The 17,418-nt window shown below is 40.2% G+C and overlaps 1 protein-coding gene across 1 annotated transcript in view; it reads left to right on the forward strand.

Moving 5' to 3' along the window:
• LOC122805263 (rap guanine nucleotide exchange factor 4-like) overlaps window positions 1-16,196 on the forward strand; it is a 1,439,269-nt gene extending 1,423,073 nt beyond the window's left edge. The window contains exon 26 of the mRNA XM_044075352.1: window positions 14,979-16,196. Coding sequence (XP_043931287.1) covers window positions 14,979-15,106 — 128 coding nt within the window. The 3' untranslated portion in view covers window positions 15,107-16,196. The remainder of the gene's footprint in view (window positions 1-14,978) is intronic.
• The last annotated feature ends 1,222 nt before the right edge of the window (window positions 16,197-17,418 follow it).

The following is a 17,418-nucleotide window of genomic DNA, read 5'->3' on the forward strand; positions in this document are numbered from 1 at the left end:
TGGTGTGGAACACCGGTTTCCCATGTTGGTAATGACCAGGTCTAGGATATTGCTGCCCCCTGGTGGGGGTGTGAATAAGTTGATCCAAGGCATTGGAATTTATGAATTCTAGAAAATGTTGAGCAAAAGAGTTGGTACATGAGTAGTTTTCCCAGTTAATGGCGGTGTAGTTGAAATCGCCCATTATTAGGGTGTTGGGTTGTACCCTAATACTTTCCAGTGTATCAAGAAATGAGGAGTGTGAATCCTGGGGCATGGTGGGGGGTCTGTAGCAAGCTACAATTTGGATTGCAGTCTTGCCCAGAGTTAGTTGCATTTGGATAATCTCGGATGCATTATGCTGTGCAACTAGCCTGGAGGTGTGGATATCCTTAATGAATATGGACACGCCTCAGCCTTTAGTGCTTCTTTCTGGGCTAGGTGGCCGAAAGGTGTGGTATGAATTGAAGCCTGGTAATGCAGGGGTGCTCTCTGGAGCTTTGAACCAGGTCTCTGTCACTGCACAGATGTCAATGTTCTCCATTTTAAGGAGTGCCTCAAGTGAGTGCATTTTGAGGTTTAGACTTCTAGCATTGAGTAGCATTACCCTCAGATTTTGCTTGCTTGTACCTGTTACGGTGGTGAATTTGTCATTTGAACCTTGCCTAAAAAAGGCACTATAGGCGTGGCAAGAGCCTTAGCCAGTATCCAGAATCCTAAGGGCGACAGGTGCAGGCCATCTCTGGCAAAGCATCGTGGACTGTCGGTCATGTCGTCCAAGGCAGACAAATACTGGATCCCCTTAGAATGACACCAGAAGCTTAGCCAATTGTTGTAGTCAATCATTTTGTCCTTGTACTGTGGTATCATTCTGGGTGATGGCAGGATGCTACTCAGGGTTAGGGTCATACCTGCCTGGGATACAAGATCGGAGAGCTCCTCCATGTCTCTTTTCATGTAGTCCAGGGAGGTACGTCTCAGGTCATTCACACCAACATGGACAATGACAGTGTCATATTTGTACTTATTGTGGAGTGACCTGAGTGCATGCGTTATGTGGCGGATCCTGGCACCTGACAGGCAGCTGACAGTAACTTTCTCCTTGTTTAGTTTAGTAAGTGGAACATCAGTGTGCCTGACTATAGAGTCACCTATGACTAGAGTGTTGGGTACGTTGTTATGCCTTATGGGATGTGGTTGAGTGGCACACTGAGTTTGTGGCCTATGTGTCATTTGGGTTGTGTGGGGGGTGGAGTTTGCTTGCGTTTATGCTTTGGATGTCCCTGATGCTTGGGCAGGTTTTTATTGAGAGCCTCCGCAAATGTAGGTGTGTGTTTTTTGTTTCTATATGTGTGTTTTGGTGGTGTAGGTTTTGAGGGACTATGTGATGAGTGTGGTGTGGTGCAAGTGTTTACCTTCTCCTCTTGACTGTCTAGTCCAGTCTTGGGTGAAGAGAGCTTTGCTTCCAGTTTGGCTATATAAGTGCATCTCTCACAGGTTGTAGTGTTGGGTGGTAGGAGGAGAGGGTTGTCTGTGTACATGAGGCAATTACTGCATTGCCCCAGGATGCCCAGATTCATCAGGTAGACAGGAAGTTTTGTTTCATTGCTTCTGGGAAAAATGTTCAAAACTACAAATTTAAAACACACTCAAGTGCAGCTATATCATACAAAGAATTATACAAAGAATATAATTTAATGCAATCAGAAAGGTGAATCAAAGTACACATGCATGTATGCATGGTCCTAAAAATGTGTGCAGGGGGCCCAAGATTTGAAAACAGCCCAAAAGCAAACTTTCACACGTTGCATCACTGTCCAGATTCATTTTTTTTATGTAGGTTTCAATGCCATTTCAAAGAATGTGAATTTCAAGGGCAGAGAAGTTTATTGTTCATGCCAAGTCTGTTTTCATTCTGAGACTGTTTTCTTTTATTTAGCAAATGGCTATCTGTGTTTGTGCTATAAAATTTGAAGTAAAAGTTTTAAATTAAATCCAAATATCTGTAATCATTGTAAATGCAAAGAAGAAAAGAGTATGCACACTTGACAGGTTTGAACAGTGTTTATGGTAACTGGGGATAAATTGCCAAGTAATGGGACACTAGTCTATCCCATTTTGTGTTAAGCATTGTACTAACCCAGCATACACTACTGCATTTGATACATTTTTCCAGCTTGCACCCGTTTTTTGTCACTTGCATTTGCTTTGGCCATTGCCACATTGTTTTGCTTGTTTAGCACTCAGTTTGTGCTTTAAAAACTTCACCCACATGGCTCACAACATGAATGTCAGCATTATGTTATTAATTAACTATTTCTGCAGTCTTTTTCAATGTTAAATACAGTTCTAACTGCAGCTTTTGCAAATCTTCACACTCAGAAATGCCTGTAACAGTTTTGTGTCTTTACAATTACTTTTGTAGCTTCACACTCATAGTATTCAACTATTTCTTGTAAATGTCTCAAAAACAATTCATCAGATTCACTGCCACCATACACACAACGTGTGAAAGCATGTCCTCTCATGAATTACATTTCTTTTTGGAAAAAATGTTCATTCAGTTTGCTGTAAGAGTCTCAAATGTAATGCTTTGCCACTCAGCAAATTTAAATGCATTATAAATTGGTTCAAAGTCCTTGCACATTAGTGTAAGGTAAAGAATTTGTCTAGATACCGTGTTCTTATTTATCCAGCTTAAATGTTATTCTAAGTTTCCATGTTAGTCAAGCAAATGGGTTCACAAAAATGAAGGGTTGTGGTGGGCTGAGTTTATATTTCTCTGGGTTGTTTGTCACTTTACTTTGAGTTTTGTTGGTCAGGCCCTTCCTGTACCTATTACCATGCCAACATGGCTTGAAACTCATTAGTGGTTTCCTTCTGTGTTGTTTGGTATTTCCAGATCTTCTAAATTTTGGTGACATTCATTTTTGCTGTCTCATTTCAAAAACCCAGCTTCTGATGATGTTTAATGCTGAGATGCCCTCTGGAAGTGTTAAAATGTGTGTACAAACCATAAGGATACCGATGATAGATCTTTACATATATTTTTCTTTTAATTTCAGTAGTGGTTTGGCAGCTCAGTACACACACACACACACACACACACACACACACACACACACACACACACACACACACACACACACACACACACACACACACACACACACTCACTCACACACATCTTCCTCATGAGCAGTCTACCTAACGCAATCCTGAACAGCAGGAGGCTGATTAACACCCTTGCTTCCTGAGATCTTATAAGACAGGAAACCACTTACTTACTGAGATCATTTCTCTGAAACCTTCTTCTGAAAACACACTTCATTAGATGAGAACTAATAAATGTTTTGAGTTATAAAAAGTAAAAAATATGATAGTCCTTTGGTCGACAACAGGCTGCACACTGGTGTTAGTATTAAACGTTAGTATTGTTGATACTAATTTTCATATTGTAAATTTATGAAAGAAAAGCTATAATTTGTTTGCCAAAAATACTAGTGTTGCAGTCAAACAAAAGTTTATATGTTAAGTTGTCAATCTCGCCTTCATTCTTGCTTGATGGGTTCGATCCCCCGACGGCACTTGCTTTAGGCAGCCCCATATCCCATGATGCAAGGCAGTAAGTACCCAGATTGGGAGGTCTTCTTTTTACCAGCTCCTGGTAAGTTGTTCACTTTTGTGATATTTCAAGCCCCTTTTTAGTCTAAAACTAATTTTTTGATAGTTTAATTTTAATTTCTATCCTTTTCTGACAGAAATTCCTGTCTCTTTTAATTTTTGTTAGTCAATTTATCCCATCCCCTGTTAGGGTGTGTGTGTTGTGTTTTATAGAATACCTCTTGGTATTTTGTTTAATTTAATTTGACTGGTGTGTGTGTGTTGTGTGTTCGGCACCATGTCAACTGTCAGAAGATGTCTCACAGACGGGGCCCTCTTCACCTGCAGGACTCCTTCAGCCAGAGAGTCCTGCAGGAGACAAGACGTAAAGTTGATTCTTAGGCTCTCGCCCAGGCGCTATCGGTGCGACACCCATCTGTCGGCGTCGGCTCCGACAGGATCTGTAGTATCGGCCCGATGACTCATTCCAGGAAGAGGTCTCCTCCTTGGAGCCGATATTGCCGGCTTCACCTCTTCTATTGAACGAGCCATCGCCGATCTTCAAGGTCATCCAGGTTGTCAGATCATGACCTAGAGAGAGTGGTCAGTAGATTACTCAAGTCACAGGTACTGGCCCAAATGTTACACAGCCCGTCTCAGCAACTGTTGGTCCACACCCCATTACAGTTCCTCCTACCCCAGAGCTTGGAGTTGGAGTCTTCGGCATGGTTACTGCCGGCTGGAGGCGGATACCCCCTTCTGTTCCTTCAGCCTCTACTATCTCCTCCCTTAGAGGGATTCGGTGGTCGGGCTTCCATCTACTCTGCCTCTCTTCCTTAGAGGTTCGGTTTCCATGCTCGGCTCCGACATCTGCCTCGGAGGCTTCCCTTTCGTGGCCCTGGAGTTCCTCGGAGCTCTTCAGCCGGGGTTCTCTCGACCTGCCTGGGAGGGGAGCATTCGAGGTAATGAAGAGTGTACTGGCCACTGGTATCAGTCAGCAGTCTGTTCCGTAGCTCCTCCTCTATAGTACCTGTTGACATCTCTCTCTTGCTCTCTCTTGGACCCAGAGATCTCTCCAGGTCCAACATTCCAGATCCTCACCCTCCTCGAGGATTCTCCCTGATGTTTCGGGAGATCCTCCTAGCATGTAGACTGTCTGTCACTGACTGACTTTGATGAGTCAGAGGATCCCCTCTGAGGATGTCTCCTTCTCAGACATCCTAGAACTTCTGAAACAGAGGGGTAACTGGCCCAATCCTCTGAGGATGAGTCAGTATACCTAGAAGGCGTTTGGATCTCGGCCCTCCACCTCCTGGGTGTGACCCCTTATGCAGGTTATTGCACGAAAGGCGGCACAGCCTGACTCTAGAGAGCCAGTCTAGGAGGCCTTCTAAATTTATCACTGCCCCTAGTGTGACAAACAATTCTTACCAAGTGTGTCCCGCTGATGCCATGGTGGTGGCTGCGGCCACCAAAAGGAACTTGCAGATCCGTCCATCCTCCTAATAAGGACTCTAGGACCATGGATAGGATTTTCCTCAGCGACCTTTCCTGAATTACCTATGTCACTTCACCAGACTCCAAAGAGATATCCTCAAGGAGCTGGGAGAAGTAGTTCAGGATCCTACAGCTGCAGGGGCTCAAGAAAAGATTGCAGCTAGGAACCCTCACCATTGCCTAAACTCTCATGCGGCTAATATCTTATCACAGGTGGCCTGGATGCGGCTATGTGACAAATTCTCCCTTTGATGGGTCAGCTTTGTTTGGCCCTCAGGTGAAGGAAACCTTGACCAGGTGTGAGCAGGACGGCAAGACTCTTTCTGCTGTTGGAGTCCGTTTTCCACCCCTTCTAGGCCTTATCCCAAAGGACAGAAGGGTGGGAAGACACGTGGTCAGTTTACCCCTAGAGGCAGAGGGTAACAAACACAGAGCGCCTCTCTAGCAGAGGGTAGAACCAGGAAACAGGGGAAGACTCTCTCTCTGATAGCCAGCCGCCCATCCCTGAGGTGGTTGCGGCGCTGTCTCCTTGGAGGCAGTCGGGAAGAAGATATCACTGTACCCAAAGCCCTGGCATTCTCTCTCAAGTACAACAACAACAGACGCCGCCTAGCTAGAGGCAGAGGGAGGGAGGAAACAGGCCTCTCTGATAAGCTGATAAGCCCATCCCTGAGGTGTTGCCTGTTCGCTGTCCCTCCTTGGAGGCAGTCGGAAGATTATATCACTACCCCCAAGCCCTGGCATTCCTCTCTCAAGACAGATGGGTACAGTCGATCATATCGTTACATAATTCTTTCGAGGAAAGTCCCTTCCCTCAAGTTCCTTCCAGATGTACCACCGGTCTAAGGGACATTGCAGAGTTAGAAATCGCAAAACTACTGCAAAAGAGCCATTCAGCTAGTTACAATAGACCATTCAGAGCGGAGACTGGAGACCAATATTGATCTCAGCAGACTCAACAAGTCTGTCAGGAAGACAAGATTCGAATGGTCACTCTTCAGTCAATTCTGCCCTTCTTACAGAAGGACAACTGGATGTGCTCAATAGATCTTCAGGACGCTGCACTATCACATCAAAATTCACAGACGCCTCCAGGAGATTTCTCCGCTTGGCTGGGTCCAGTCACTTCCAGTTCAGAGCCCTGCCCTTGGTCTCACTACAGCCCCCAGAGTGTTCACCAAATGTATGGCAGTGGTAGCGGCTCACCTGAGGATTCCAGGACGACTGGCTCCTGTCAGCCACCACCAGGCATCAGCTTATAGGATTACAATAGACCTGTGTTCTCTCATTCATTTCATCTCAATCATCTAAAAGTCATCCTTATCGCCTCTGCCTGCCAGTTACCTTCACCTTCTACTTAAACTACTGTACTGTTGTAGCTATGCTTACTTAACACAGAAAACAGAGTTTCAGATTCAGACTCATGTCAGGATCATTCTGGCCAGCAAGAAAGTACAGGCCAGAATGGTTCTAAGGTCTCATGGCTGCGGCCATTACTCTTCCTACATGTGCCTCCTTCAGTGGATGCTGTTCACACAGTGGTCATACCAGCAACTCCCAATGCGCCACCAGATTCTGGTGACACAAACATGCAAAGAACATCTTGCTTGGTGGATCACATCATCTCAGGTTCACCAAGGCAGGTGCTAGCCACTGTCACCACGGATGCCTCCCTGATCGGGTGGGGGATTATCAGGGCAGGATGGTTCATGGTACCATCTGCACATAAATGTCCTGGGAGATGAGAGCAGTGCTTTTAAACGCAAAAGCCCTCAAACGACCTCTTCCCCGAGGGACAAATTGCACCACACAGACAACATGTCTGTAGTTTTTAGTATAACATCAAACAGGGAAGAAAGTCCTACCCTTGTGTCGAGAGAAGCAGACTTTTGGCATGGGGCGATCTCCTCTCATCGGTTTCTGGTAGTAACGATATCCCCCTGGGAAAACCACATTATAGCGGGCAGATTGAGCAGAGCTATCCTCATGCCTCACGAGTGGTCTCTCAAGCAATCTATAGCGGAAGAGATTTTTCTGGAATGGCCATGTTGCGATCTTTTGCTACCCCAAAACAGCAAATGTCCAGACTTCTTCAGCCTCTTCCTCTATCAGGCCATCCCCAGAGACGCTCTGACTCAGGATTGGCCCCAGGGACTTTATGCCTTCCCTCCATTTCCTCTGATCCCTCAGGTGATCCAGAAAGCTACCGTTTGAGAGCCAAATTGATTCTCATTGCCCCTTACTGGCCTCGACAAGTTTGGTTTCCGTTCCTCCATCATCACCTTTTGGTGCAGCCGTGGCATCTGGACCCAGTGCCAGATCTACTGATTCACCAATCCGGTCAGCTGCACCGGTCAATCCCTTCTCTCAACCTCACAGCTTGGTTGCTCCACTCTTCCCTAGCCAGGTTTCCTTTGATCTCTAACCCAGTTAGAGACATCATAGTAGCTTCACTAAAATCCTCTACCAGGAGGATTTACACAAGCAAATGGAACGTTTCTCTTATTGGGCTAAGGCCCAAAATATTGATCCCTTTACTGCCCCTGTTCAGGCAGTTCTGGACTTCTTAGCAGAGATTTTCATGCAGGCTCCTCTTCTTCCACAGTCAGAGTTCAATTGGCTGCTATTTCTAATTTTCATGTCGGGATAGCAGATCATAATATTATGTCCCATAGGCTCTGCAGGGCCTTCTTGAAAGGAATTTTCCTACTGAAGCCTCCAATCAGGAATCCTCCTCCTCAGTGGGATCTAAATTTAGTGCTGACATCCTTGATTCTTTCCCCCGAGCCAGCTGTGTTTCTTGTTCCTGAAATATCTTTCTTGGAAAACTTTATTTCTAGTGGCTATTACATCTGCCCGGAGGTTGCCTGAACTTCAGGCTCTTATTTGATTTTTCACAAAGACAGAGTATCTTTGAGAACTAATCCATCCTTTTTACCTAAGGTTGCTTCAAAGAACAATCTGAATCAATCCATTGATCTCTTTTTCCTAACTATTCAGATAGGGCTGAACAAAAGCTACATTATCTTGACGTCCACTGTCAACTCAGATATTATTTGGACAGAACAAAAAATTTAGAAAATCTGATCAACTTTTTGTTTCCTATGCGGATAATAAAAAGGCCTTCCTGTTTCTAAAGTGACTTTGTCCAGATGGCTTTCTTGGTCATCACTGAAATCTATAAAACAGCTGTGCTCAAAACCTAAAGCACATTCAACCAGGAGTTTAGCTACTTCTACAGCTTTTCAGGCTAGACTTCCTTTGGACACTATTCCATTACAAATTGGACTTGGCCTCCAGGGACAGAGCCAGTTTTGGCTCTACAGTCCTCAAGAGTTTGTTCCATTGAGCCACCCAGGATAGAGGTGCTAGGGTCCCATCAACAACTTAGAGAAGTTATGTACCTACCATACTCCTTCCCCTGGCCTGGACAGACCTTGTATAAGACACTATTATGCTAAAGACCATTCAGACCTGGTCCTTTTTCCATCTGTAAGTTTCTTCTTCCTTTGGGAAGTATTTTTTGCTTGGTGTTATTGCCCTTTGTCAACAAACAAGATCTGGGTACTTACTGCCTTGCATCATGGGATATGGGGCTGCCTCGAGCTGGTAAAAGGCTAAAGCAGTCGGAGCCGGATCGGCTCCGAACCCATCAAGCAAGAAAGAAGGCGAGAGAAGACAACTAACATGGAACGTTATGGTAGGTACATAACTTCTTAATCACTGTAACTGTTCAGGATAGATCCAAGATATCAGCGAGGAATTGTTCATCTGTTCAAGAACTTTCCAATAATGTATGACAAGAGGTGATAGCATACTGACGTTTTATGATATTTCTGAATCTATGCAAACTAAGCGTATAATAATTTCACAATATTTCAGAACAATATTAATCAACAAAACCATTTGTTTTAGATGTCAAGTATCCATGCCAACATTGTGTGTCTTAATGTTTCATATAAGATTTCTTTATTTATTCACTGTAGGTCATACATTTTTATGAAATTAATGCAGTTATGAAAATATGTGTAATAATCATAACTGCTTTACTAAAAGAGTATTTATATCCCAGAATGTCTTCACATTACCCACCATGTTTTAATATTGTTTTTTATTAACACCTTATTGTTTGAATGCATCACTTATAATATGACAGTATCACATACTGTTTTGCATTATTAATGTAAACATGGGAATGTCCTTTTTTCATAAATTTTACAAATACTCCTTAATAACTCCATCTCTGCACATTCCATACTGACCATTTCATTGTTATACTTAGCAAATCATGTCAACTTGTAGATACTACCTTGCTGCCTTAGTTTCGTATATGTACCTTTACAAGGACTTCAGAAATTGAACTTTGAAAACAATGACTAGTATACTGTTTTCAGGAGTATAGAAAAGTCTTCTGTAAAGATGAGTATACTTTTACAGAATACACAGGAACTCTGCTTTCCTGATGACTATTTTCTTGTAGGAAGTAATGAGGTAAGCTCCAATGCATTCTAGGTAAGAAGTAAGAATTCCTCATTACAGAATAAACAGGTGCAATCAGTCTATTGCTGATCAAACAGACCATTGTGCATATTTGGCATCTCCACAAAAGTGAAAGAAAAAATATGAATTGCTGGGCAGTTACCAGGAATTACTTGGAAAGGGCAATTTGACAAATGCAGCTAACGTTCAGCTAATAATATGTAATAGAACTGGGTCTATATTATGGCATTGAACGGGCTGTTAACCGAACGCCCTTTTATCGACACAAATTAAGCGAAATATAAAAACAAACGGCCACAAAAGCAAATTTTTTCCCAGGGCAAAAATCGCTTGGCCATCATCTGGGATTTGCCCTTTCCTCCACTGTACTGCAATCTTGGAGTTGGCATATTTAGTTAGGGGGGTGTGGGACACACACCCACTTCATACAGTCTGAATTTTGTTTTTGTATTGGCCAAGTGATTTTTACCTGGGTTTCTTCTCTGTGGAATCTGCATATCCTCCCTGTATTCCTGTGGCTTCACAAGGTACTTCAGTTTCCTACTCCTTCCCAAAGACATGCAATAGGCATAATGGTAACTCTAAATTCTTCCTAGGTTTGTGTGCAGTGTGTGTTTGTGATACAGAAGAAAAGTCTATCAATTTACTTTCATTCTTGGCTTACCTAGTCGACTCTGTGGGTTAGGTTCATAGATACTTACTATGCTAATTCTCCATGAAGATTTTTAGAAGTATTCTCATGCTGCTTTTTATCCCTTGTAGTTTATGTACAAATAACCTAGAGCCAGGCAAAACATTTTTACATGTTACCCCTATCCATAAAGGACAAGAGTGGTAAACTATGTGTGAATTTGTGGGTTTCCAATTCATTCATTCAGATTACATTTGAATGACTAAGGGAAGTGCTTTACTTTATTTGGAGAGGAAGACAATTCCAAAGAAGTGGTATTCTCTCTGATTTATATCTATCCTTCTGACATGTTTTATTTATGTTACAGAAGAGATTAAGATGTTATTTCACCACTGGAGTTGTAGATGAGTAGTAGAGGCTTATGGCTCTGTATGTACATGAGGCAGAGACTGCCTGTTTGATACCGAGAATAGGGATTAGGCTTTGTGATGGTCAGTGTAGATTTTTTTATTTATTCCCTTCATTTTCTTGGTGAGAAAGTATTGTGGACATTCAAGTTGTGCTATGTGTTTGGACAGGTACATACCAAAGGGGAATTTATACTCACTGATTGACCTAATATATGCCAAATACAGTGGAATGATCAAATCCTTGGACATAGATGCCATACCCTTACTAGTAAGCTGCGCAATGAAAAAAGTCTTTCTTACAATAGTAGATACATGGTGATCTAAAGGTATCAACAAAGGTTTCCAGATCCCTAACTACCAAATAAATTTTCAGGGGTGTGTTGTCTATGTGATAGCTAAGGTGGATGTCATACTTAACTAAGGAGGATATTAGACATTTTTTGGCATTTAGTTTTAGTCCATGGTTATGGTACCAGCAATCTGTTTTGGAAAGGCCCTCTTGGAGGATCCTGTTGTTCTCTGGGGAGTTTATGATGGCACTAAGTTTGCAGTCATCTGCATACTTGGTCATCGACAAACTCTGTACATTAGCTTTGACCTCTGAGAAGTATATGCCAAAGAGAAGTGACGCAAGGACTGAATCCTGGAATACATGACTAGTCACATTTTGTTTGGAGGAGTAGAGCCACCTACCCATTTTCTGGGTTCTGTCTGTGAGCTAATTTGCTATCCAATTAGTTATGTAGGGATTAACATTTAATGGGAAGACTTTATAAGTAATAACTGAATGTGGGATGATGTCAACTGCCTTTGCATGGTCGAGAAATGCAGTGTGTACTGATTTTCTCTCATCCATTGCTTCAGTAACCTTCTCCAAGAAGTTGACCAGGCTAAGAAAGCAGGTTCTGCTCTTAACAAAAGAGTTCATAGATTACATATGCCCTTATTTATTAATTCCATAATGATCCTCTCCTTAGTCTTACAGATTAGGTAAGTCAGACTTAGGTGTCTATAATTACTCGAGTTCATTGATACCCCATTTTTGTGCAGAGGGATGACTATTGCTGTCCTCCATTCATCCAGCACAGTTTTGGAGACTGTTATTGAAACAAGTCCTTTTTCAGGCTAGTCAGTAGACAGCTTGATATGTTATCCAGCCCCATAGAAACTGTGGTTTGGGTACTGGAAAGTGCTTAAAGGACTTGTTCCTGGAAGATTTGAGAAGTGTTATAGATGTGAATATGTAATCTAAGAATGTTTGGGGGAGGTGAAGTCTGAGGTACATTTATTCACTAGTAGACTGGTTATGTCCTCATGGCCTGAGTATGTGATATCATGTACTATTTGTTCTGTGCAGTGTTGGGCATTATTTCTTAGGGTTCTAACATAGTTAAACAAGACATTATAGTAACCTTTGCCTGGTGACTATTTTTACCTCAACCTTTGATTTGATCAGGGACCAGAGTTCCTTGTTAAGTTTAGAAAGTGCATTTATGACATCTTGATAGGTACATTTATTACTGAAAGCAGTCATTTTTATTTTATTTAATGTTAGAGCCTGTATATGGTGGTGGCTGTGGTGGGTTAGGGATTGCTATAGGAATCAGATGTGACTCATAAGTATGGATGGATGGATGGAATCCATGTAAACTTATCTGTGTAGATATTCATCCTTTTGCTACAGCTGGGGACAATTTGTAATTTTAATTAAATATGAATGTGGGATAAATGCTGAACCACTTTTAGGATTATGTAATGCATGTCAATAAATGCTTACTAATGATTTGTTGTTCTGAATATATTGTAACTGAGCGTTAATGTGAACTGAAGTTTGTATCTGTACTATATGTGATTGCAGCTGCCACTTAGCTGAGTTCATGGCTGAAATGGTCTCTTGGCCAGTTCACTTGCTCAGTTAACAAAAAAAAAAATACATAAATAAAAATAAATAAATAAATAATGCACTTTTTGGGAGTTTTGGATGGTGAGTGGTAAGGAAGGGTGTCAGAATTAGATACACTATTTCCACAGATATTGAAAGAGGTCAAAGGAGAAATTTTAGAGCCATTTTAAAGAGCATTTAGTTTGTCAGCGAAGAATGATTCAGCACTTAGGAATGCATATTAGTAACCATGGATATCCTGTATACAGCACATGCCCAGCAAGGAACTTGGAACTCCTGCATTATACTTTTGACACATGTAACAATGAAGGTTATAAAAGAAAACTGTAGGTGAGAATAGTGTTATTCCTTAATGAAAACACCTAGGGAACCAGTATCAGTATAGTTTCATATATGACTGGTCATTTTCTCATATGGCAGGTCTTATATGTCCAGTCCATTAATACAGCTGAGCCTCTAGTCATCAGAGCAAACAGTTATATTCTGTATAGAAGACTAGCAGGGGAGTGAAGGGTAATGAGACAGATATCAACTTAGACCAGGCTATTTACCCAGAAAAGGTAAAATTTGGCAATATAAACATTTTTGCCAAAATTTCAGCCTGGATAGAACAGTCACGGCAATGAAGTATTTCTCTATAAAATGTGGTGCAGTAACTTCAGAATTGATTATGGTACAGTAAGCATGACCTCTTGTGTATGTGGGGTGGGGGGTATGCATCCCCTACAGAAAAAAGCTATTTTGTAAAATTTTTCTTTTATGAAATGTGGTCTGAAATTCTGACCACTCTGTGTACACAAGAAACATGTATTTGACAAAGTACCCAAGATTTTGTGCAGTTCAGTAAAGTAGAAAACATAAAAACTCATTTCCCAAAATGCTATATGAAACCTTGTAACATGTGTTCCTGGTGCCTCAAAAACAACTACTGTGACTTCCCTGCCTAAGGGTGTCTTCTCTACAGACCCAGGTAATAATAGACCTATCAGCCTTACCAGCCTTACTGTATATACTAAGCCACGGAACATATCATAGTAAAACTCATTTATGCAGGCATAGGCAAACTAACTGATCTAGATCCCAATCAGTTTGGTTTTGTGAAGGGCATTTCCTGCCTCTTGAATGTTGTAAGTTTCTTTGAAAAGGTTACAGGAGCTGTTGTAATACTAATATCAATTATCACTATACCACTGACGAATCATAGCCCACAAATGTGAGCAGAACCTGAATCTCCTTGTATTTCCTGGAAACTGCCACAGTCATCTGGAATATGTGGATTCTTCCATAGAAATATGACTGTAATAGCATAGCATCCTGATTTGTCCCCATTTGTAGCCTTGCATCTTTGGATGTAGAAAATAAGCTTATCTAATGGTGCAAAAACATTTGCCAAATATGAGTAGCTCCCATGCTTGACTCTTTTACATTTACTGTATGTGGTGTGGAATGTCCCACATATGCCACCTTGCACATATCCTTGCATTCCAGACAACTTTCTGAAAAAAAAAACAGCTTAATAGCATAAGGTAAACAAATGTAAATATTTGTGAACAATGAAAGCTATTAAACCTGTACAAATACCAATGTTATCAGTAAGAAGTATTCTTTACAGTGATAATAGTCAGTGCATTTATAGCATTTCCATAAATACTATGCTATGTTATATTGTACACAAACCCAAAATTATACTTTTTGCTAAACTATCACAAGTTGTCATTATCTTATAAACTGTATAACCTTGACATATATTAGTGCAACACTTTAGTTAACCAGACATAAGCTTTCAATGGCAGTAAGAAATTCCTCTCTAAGGGTATATTTATTGAGCTATTTACATGAATATGAAATTATATGTTTAATTATCTAATTATTGATATAAATAATTAATATTTCTCAAGATGTGCAACTTACAATGCAAAAATCAAATACAGTTTTCTTCTACACATCTAAAGTTTCACCTTATGTCACATAATAGTTTGCAAGTCACTTGATTTTTGAAGTATAAAGTACACATGGAAATATTGCTTGTTTTCGTAATTACTAAAAAACAACTAGCAACATCTCCAGTATAATTTGATATAAATGGACATTGACAATGAATTTTCCTGTCTCCTACCATGGCATTTCATACAATACCCCTCAATAGCAAGTACATATCTCAGGTATGAAAATATGAACATAAATATGAACATATGAATAATAAGTGGCCAAAAGTGATTAATTTCTCTACTGGAGAGCATCCTAGATTGACAATCTTAGGGTCATGTTGTTAATAACTCTTTTTCCTTTCTAATATTGCCTATATTTAACTGATACTTCATGATGGGCTGTAAGGAACTATGTGCATTAACTGGAAGTATACAAAAAGGCACTTACAGGTTTGAATAAGTTAAAGAAATTTAATTGATAGTAGCTCTGTATAACATTAATTCTCTTTTCATTTTTGATTTGCCAGGTCCAGATGCTGTGCAGGCCAACAAAAATTATCAAGATGTACGAAACTATATAGTTCAACTAAATGTGATCGACAACCAAAGAACGCTTTCACAGCTTTCCCACAGGTTGGAGCCACGAAGATCATAAATCCAGCAGATATGAAATTCAGCACAATACTAAAACAGAGTTGCTGTAAAAAAAAAAAAAAAGAAAAGAAAAAACATGCTCTGTGCTGCTAAAGGGCAGACAGTATCCAGAAATAAACCAATACAAAAGCACAGAAAAGTTATCATGGGCAGGGTATAAAAGCCTTTTCCATTCAAATGGAACACTTACAAATATTATCACTTAGGTATGTCTTCAGCAAAACTGCCATCCTAATACTACATCATCACAGTTTATATGAAGCACTGTTTATGGCTGCTGATAAAAATTTATTACAATTAATAACTCTTTCTGAACGTGGAACATATTTTACAGTTCTACTTTACCAGTGCCTGACTTTTTTTCGCAAATAGCTTCAGCAAATAGCAAGTGTTTATTCAGGAAACTTTAGCATGCAATGCCATAAGGTAAAGAGGGAGCAAACCAGCTGCTGTTGTGGTCTGTGTATGTATCAGTCACCTGTGCTTATATTATGTATGTCTGGTTTTAATTGTTTTAAAACCTGGCAGCTTGCTCTTACATCACCTCTCCTTTGCAGCCTCATCACCCATATAGTTGATGACTCCAAGAGACATTCCTGAAAAAGTTATTTTTAATTTCAGTCTGGAAAAACATCAGACCTATTTTGGTCTGAGAAGTTCAAGCAACAGCACTATTCTTTATTTTAATTTATAAATATAACTGCATATACTACTTAAGAAAAAGCACTGAATGCTCTCTGCAGAACGTACTGAAGTATTTATAAATCATATTGAAAAAAAAGAGCACAAATGCAAACACATTGTTTAGCTTTGTCAAGTTTGTGATTTCAGTGTTAAAAGTATTTGTTTGAGCTGTAAATTCTCAACAGTTAATTTACTCCAGCAGTATATGACATAGTGACTGAATGGGTCACAACTTTTTGAATATGTTTAATTTAAGTTCAAGTGTCTGTTCAGCACTCTTAGCCATGTATTGTAAATAGACACTTTATCTCATTTTTTGTGAGTGTTATAAATAATAGATATTGTGCCAAAATAGTAAGGTAATTATTTTGTTAATTTTCATGTAATTTAAATACTTTTATGCTTCATTTTTATTGTTTGGCCTCTGTCTTAAATGTAGATAGTCTGTGATGTATTTAATGTTAAAAGTTTTATGTTTGTTACTTTACTTACCAAGAAATGATATTCCTGGATTTCATGCTGCCTTATATTTTAATTTAAATGCCATAAAGTCTCATAAAAGACATGAAATAGATTGTGGATACAGCTGAATAACAAACCATACGAAAAGGATGTCATCATTAGACACTTAATAACATCTGGCCTTAAAAACTAGTGTTACACAAGATGAGCAGATAAACTGCCTCTTTTAATGTTGCATCTACCATAGATTCCATTATCAGTGTTGTGTATGCCATTATGGAAACTTTTACTGCTTATTCCATTAACTCTAGACGCTTCCTGAATGATCACCTTCACCTGCAGAATACTGAGCATGGAAAGGTAACATTACACAGCATCTACATTTCATACAAAATTAACATGCTACTCCAGAAATATGACTGGGCTTTAACAGGAGGTGCTACCTCGTGGTGTTTGGTTGACCAATTTGGATACCACCTGAGATGACATCTATTCAGAATCTGCACATATTCCATATTTCCATATAGAATTTGTTATCAGTTCCAGTTTCTTCCAACATTCCAGAAACTTGAAGTGGCAATGTTCAAATTGCCCATTGGTATATGTGCAGTGTGCATGTATTTCTGTGTGCATGTGTATCTCCAGTGATAGACTGGTATTTAGTCTAAATTAGGTTTTACTTTGCACCAATTGCTAACCAGATGAATTACAGTGCCCATGAACCTGAATTGAGTAAAATAGATGGATTTATGGATGGATATAACAGAGACTGCTGCCTTCACATTCAAATCAACAGTACAGACCCTGAAAATTTCCATTGAGGATCTATCCCAAATCTTTTTCTTCTTCTTTATTATGGCCAACGTAGTGATCACCAAATTAGTTCAGTATCATAATTTAGACATGAAACAAATCAGTCCTTTTGGCTGGTCATCATGTCATGTCATCTTCTGTTCATACAGACTATGGGTGTCATTTCTGGGCTTATGTGGGACTCCTAACCAGAATCTGGAAGTACAACATCTGTTATCTCTGTATATGACCCTCCCTTCTTCAACAGATGCTTTTTGCTTACATTTGGACTGCCAAAATTATCAAGAGTCTCTTTGTAAACTAAGAAGTGTGTTTTTTGTCACGTATGTGAGGAAGTTATTAAAATGTACAGTA

This window comes from Protopterus annectens, chromosome 6.part1, assembly GCF_019279795.1.
Source record: "Protopterus annectens isolate FY-2018-M chromosome 6.part1, PAN1.0, whole genome shotgun sequence".
In the NCBI taxonomy this organism is placed as follows: Eukaryota; Metazoa; Chordata; order Ceratodontiformes; family Protopteridae; genus Protopterus; species Protopterus annectens.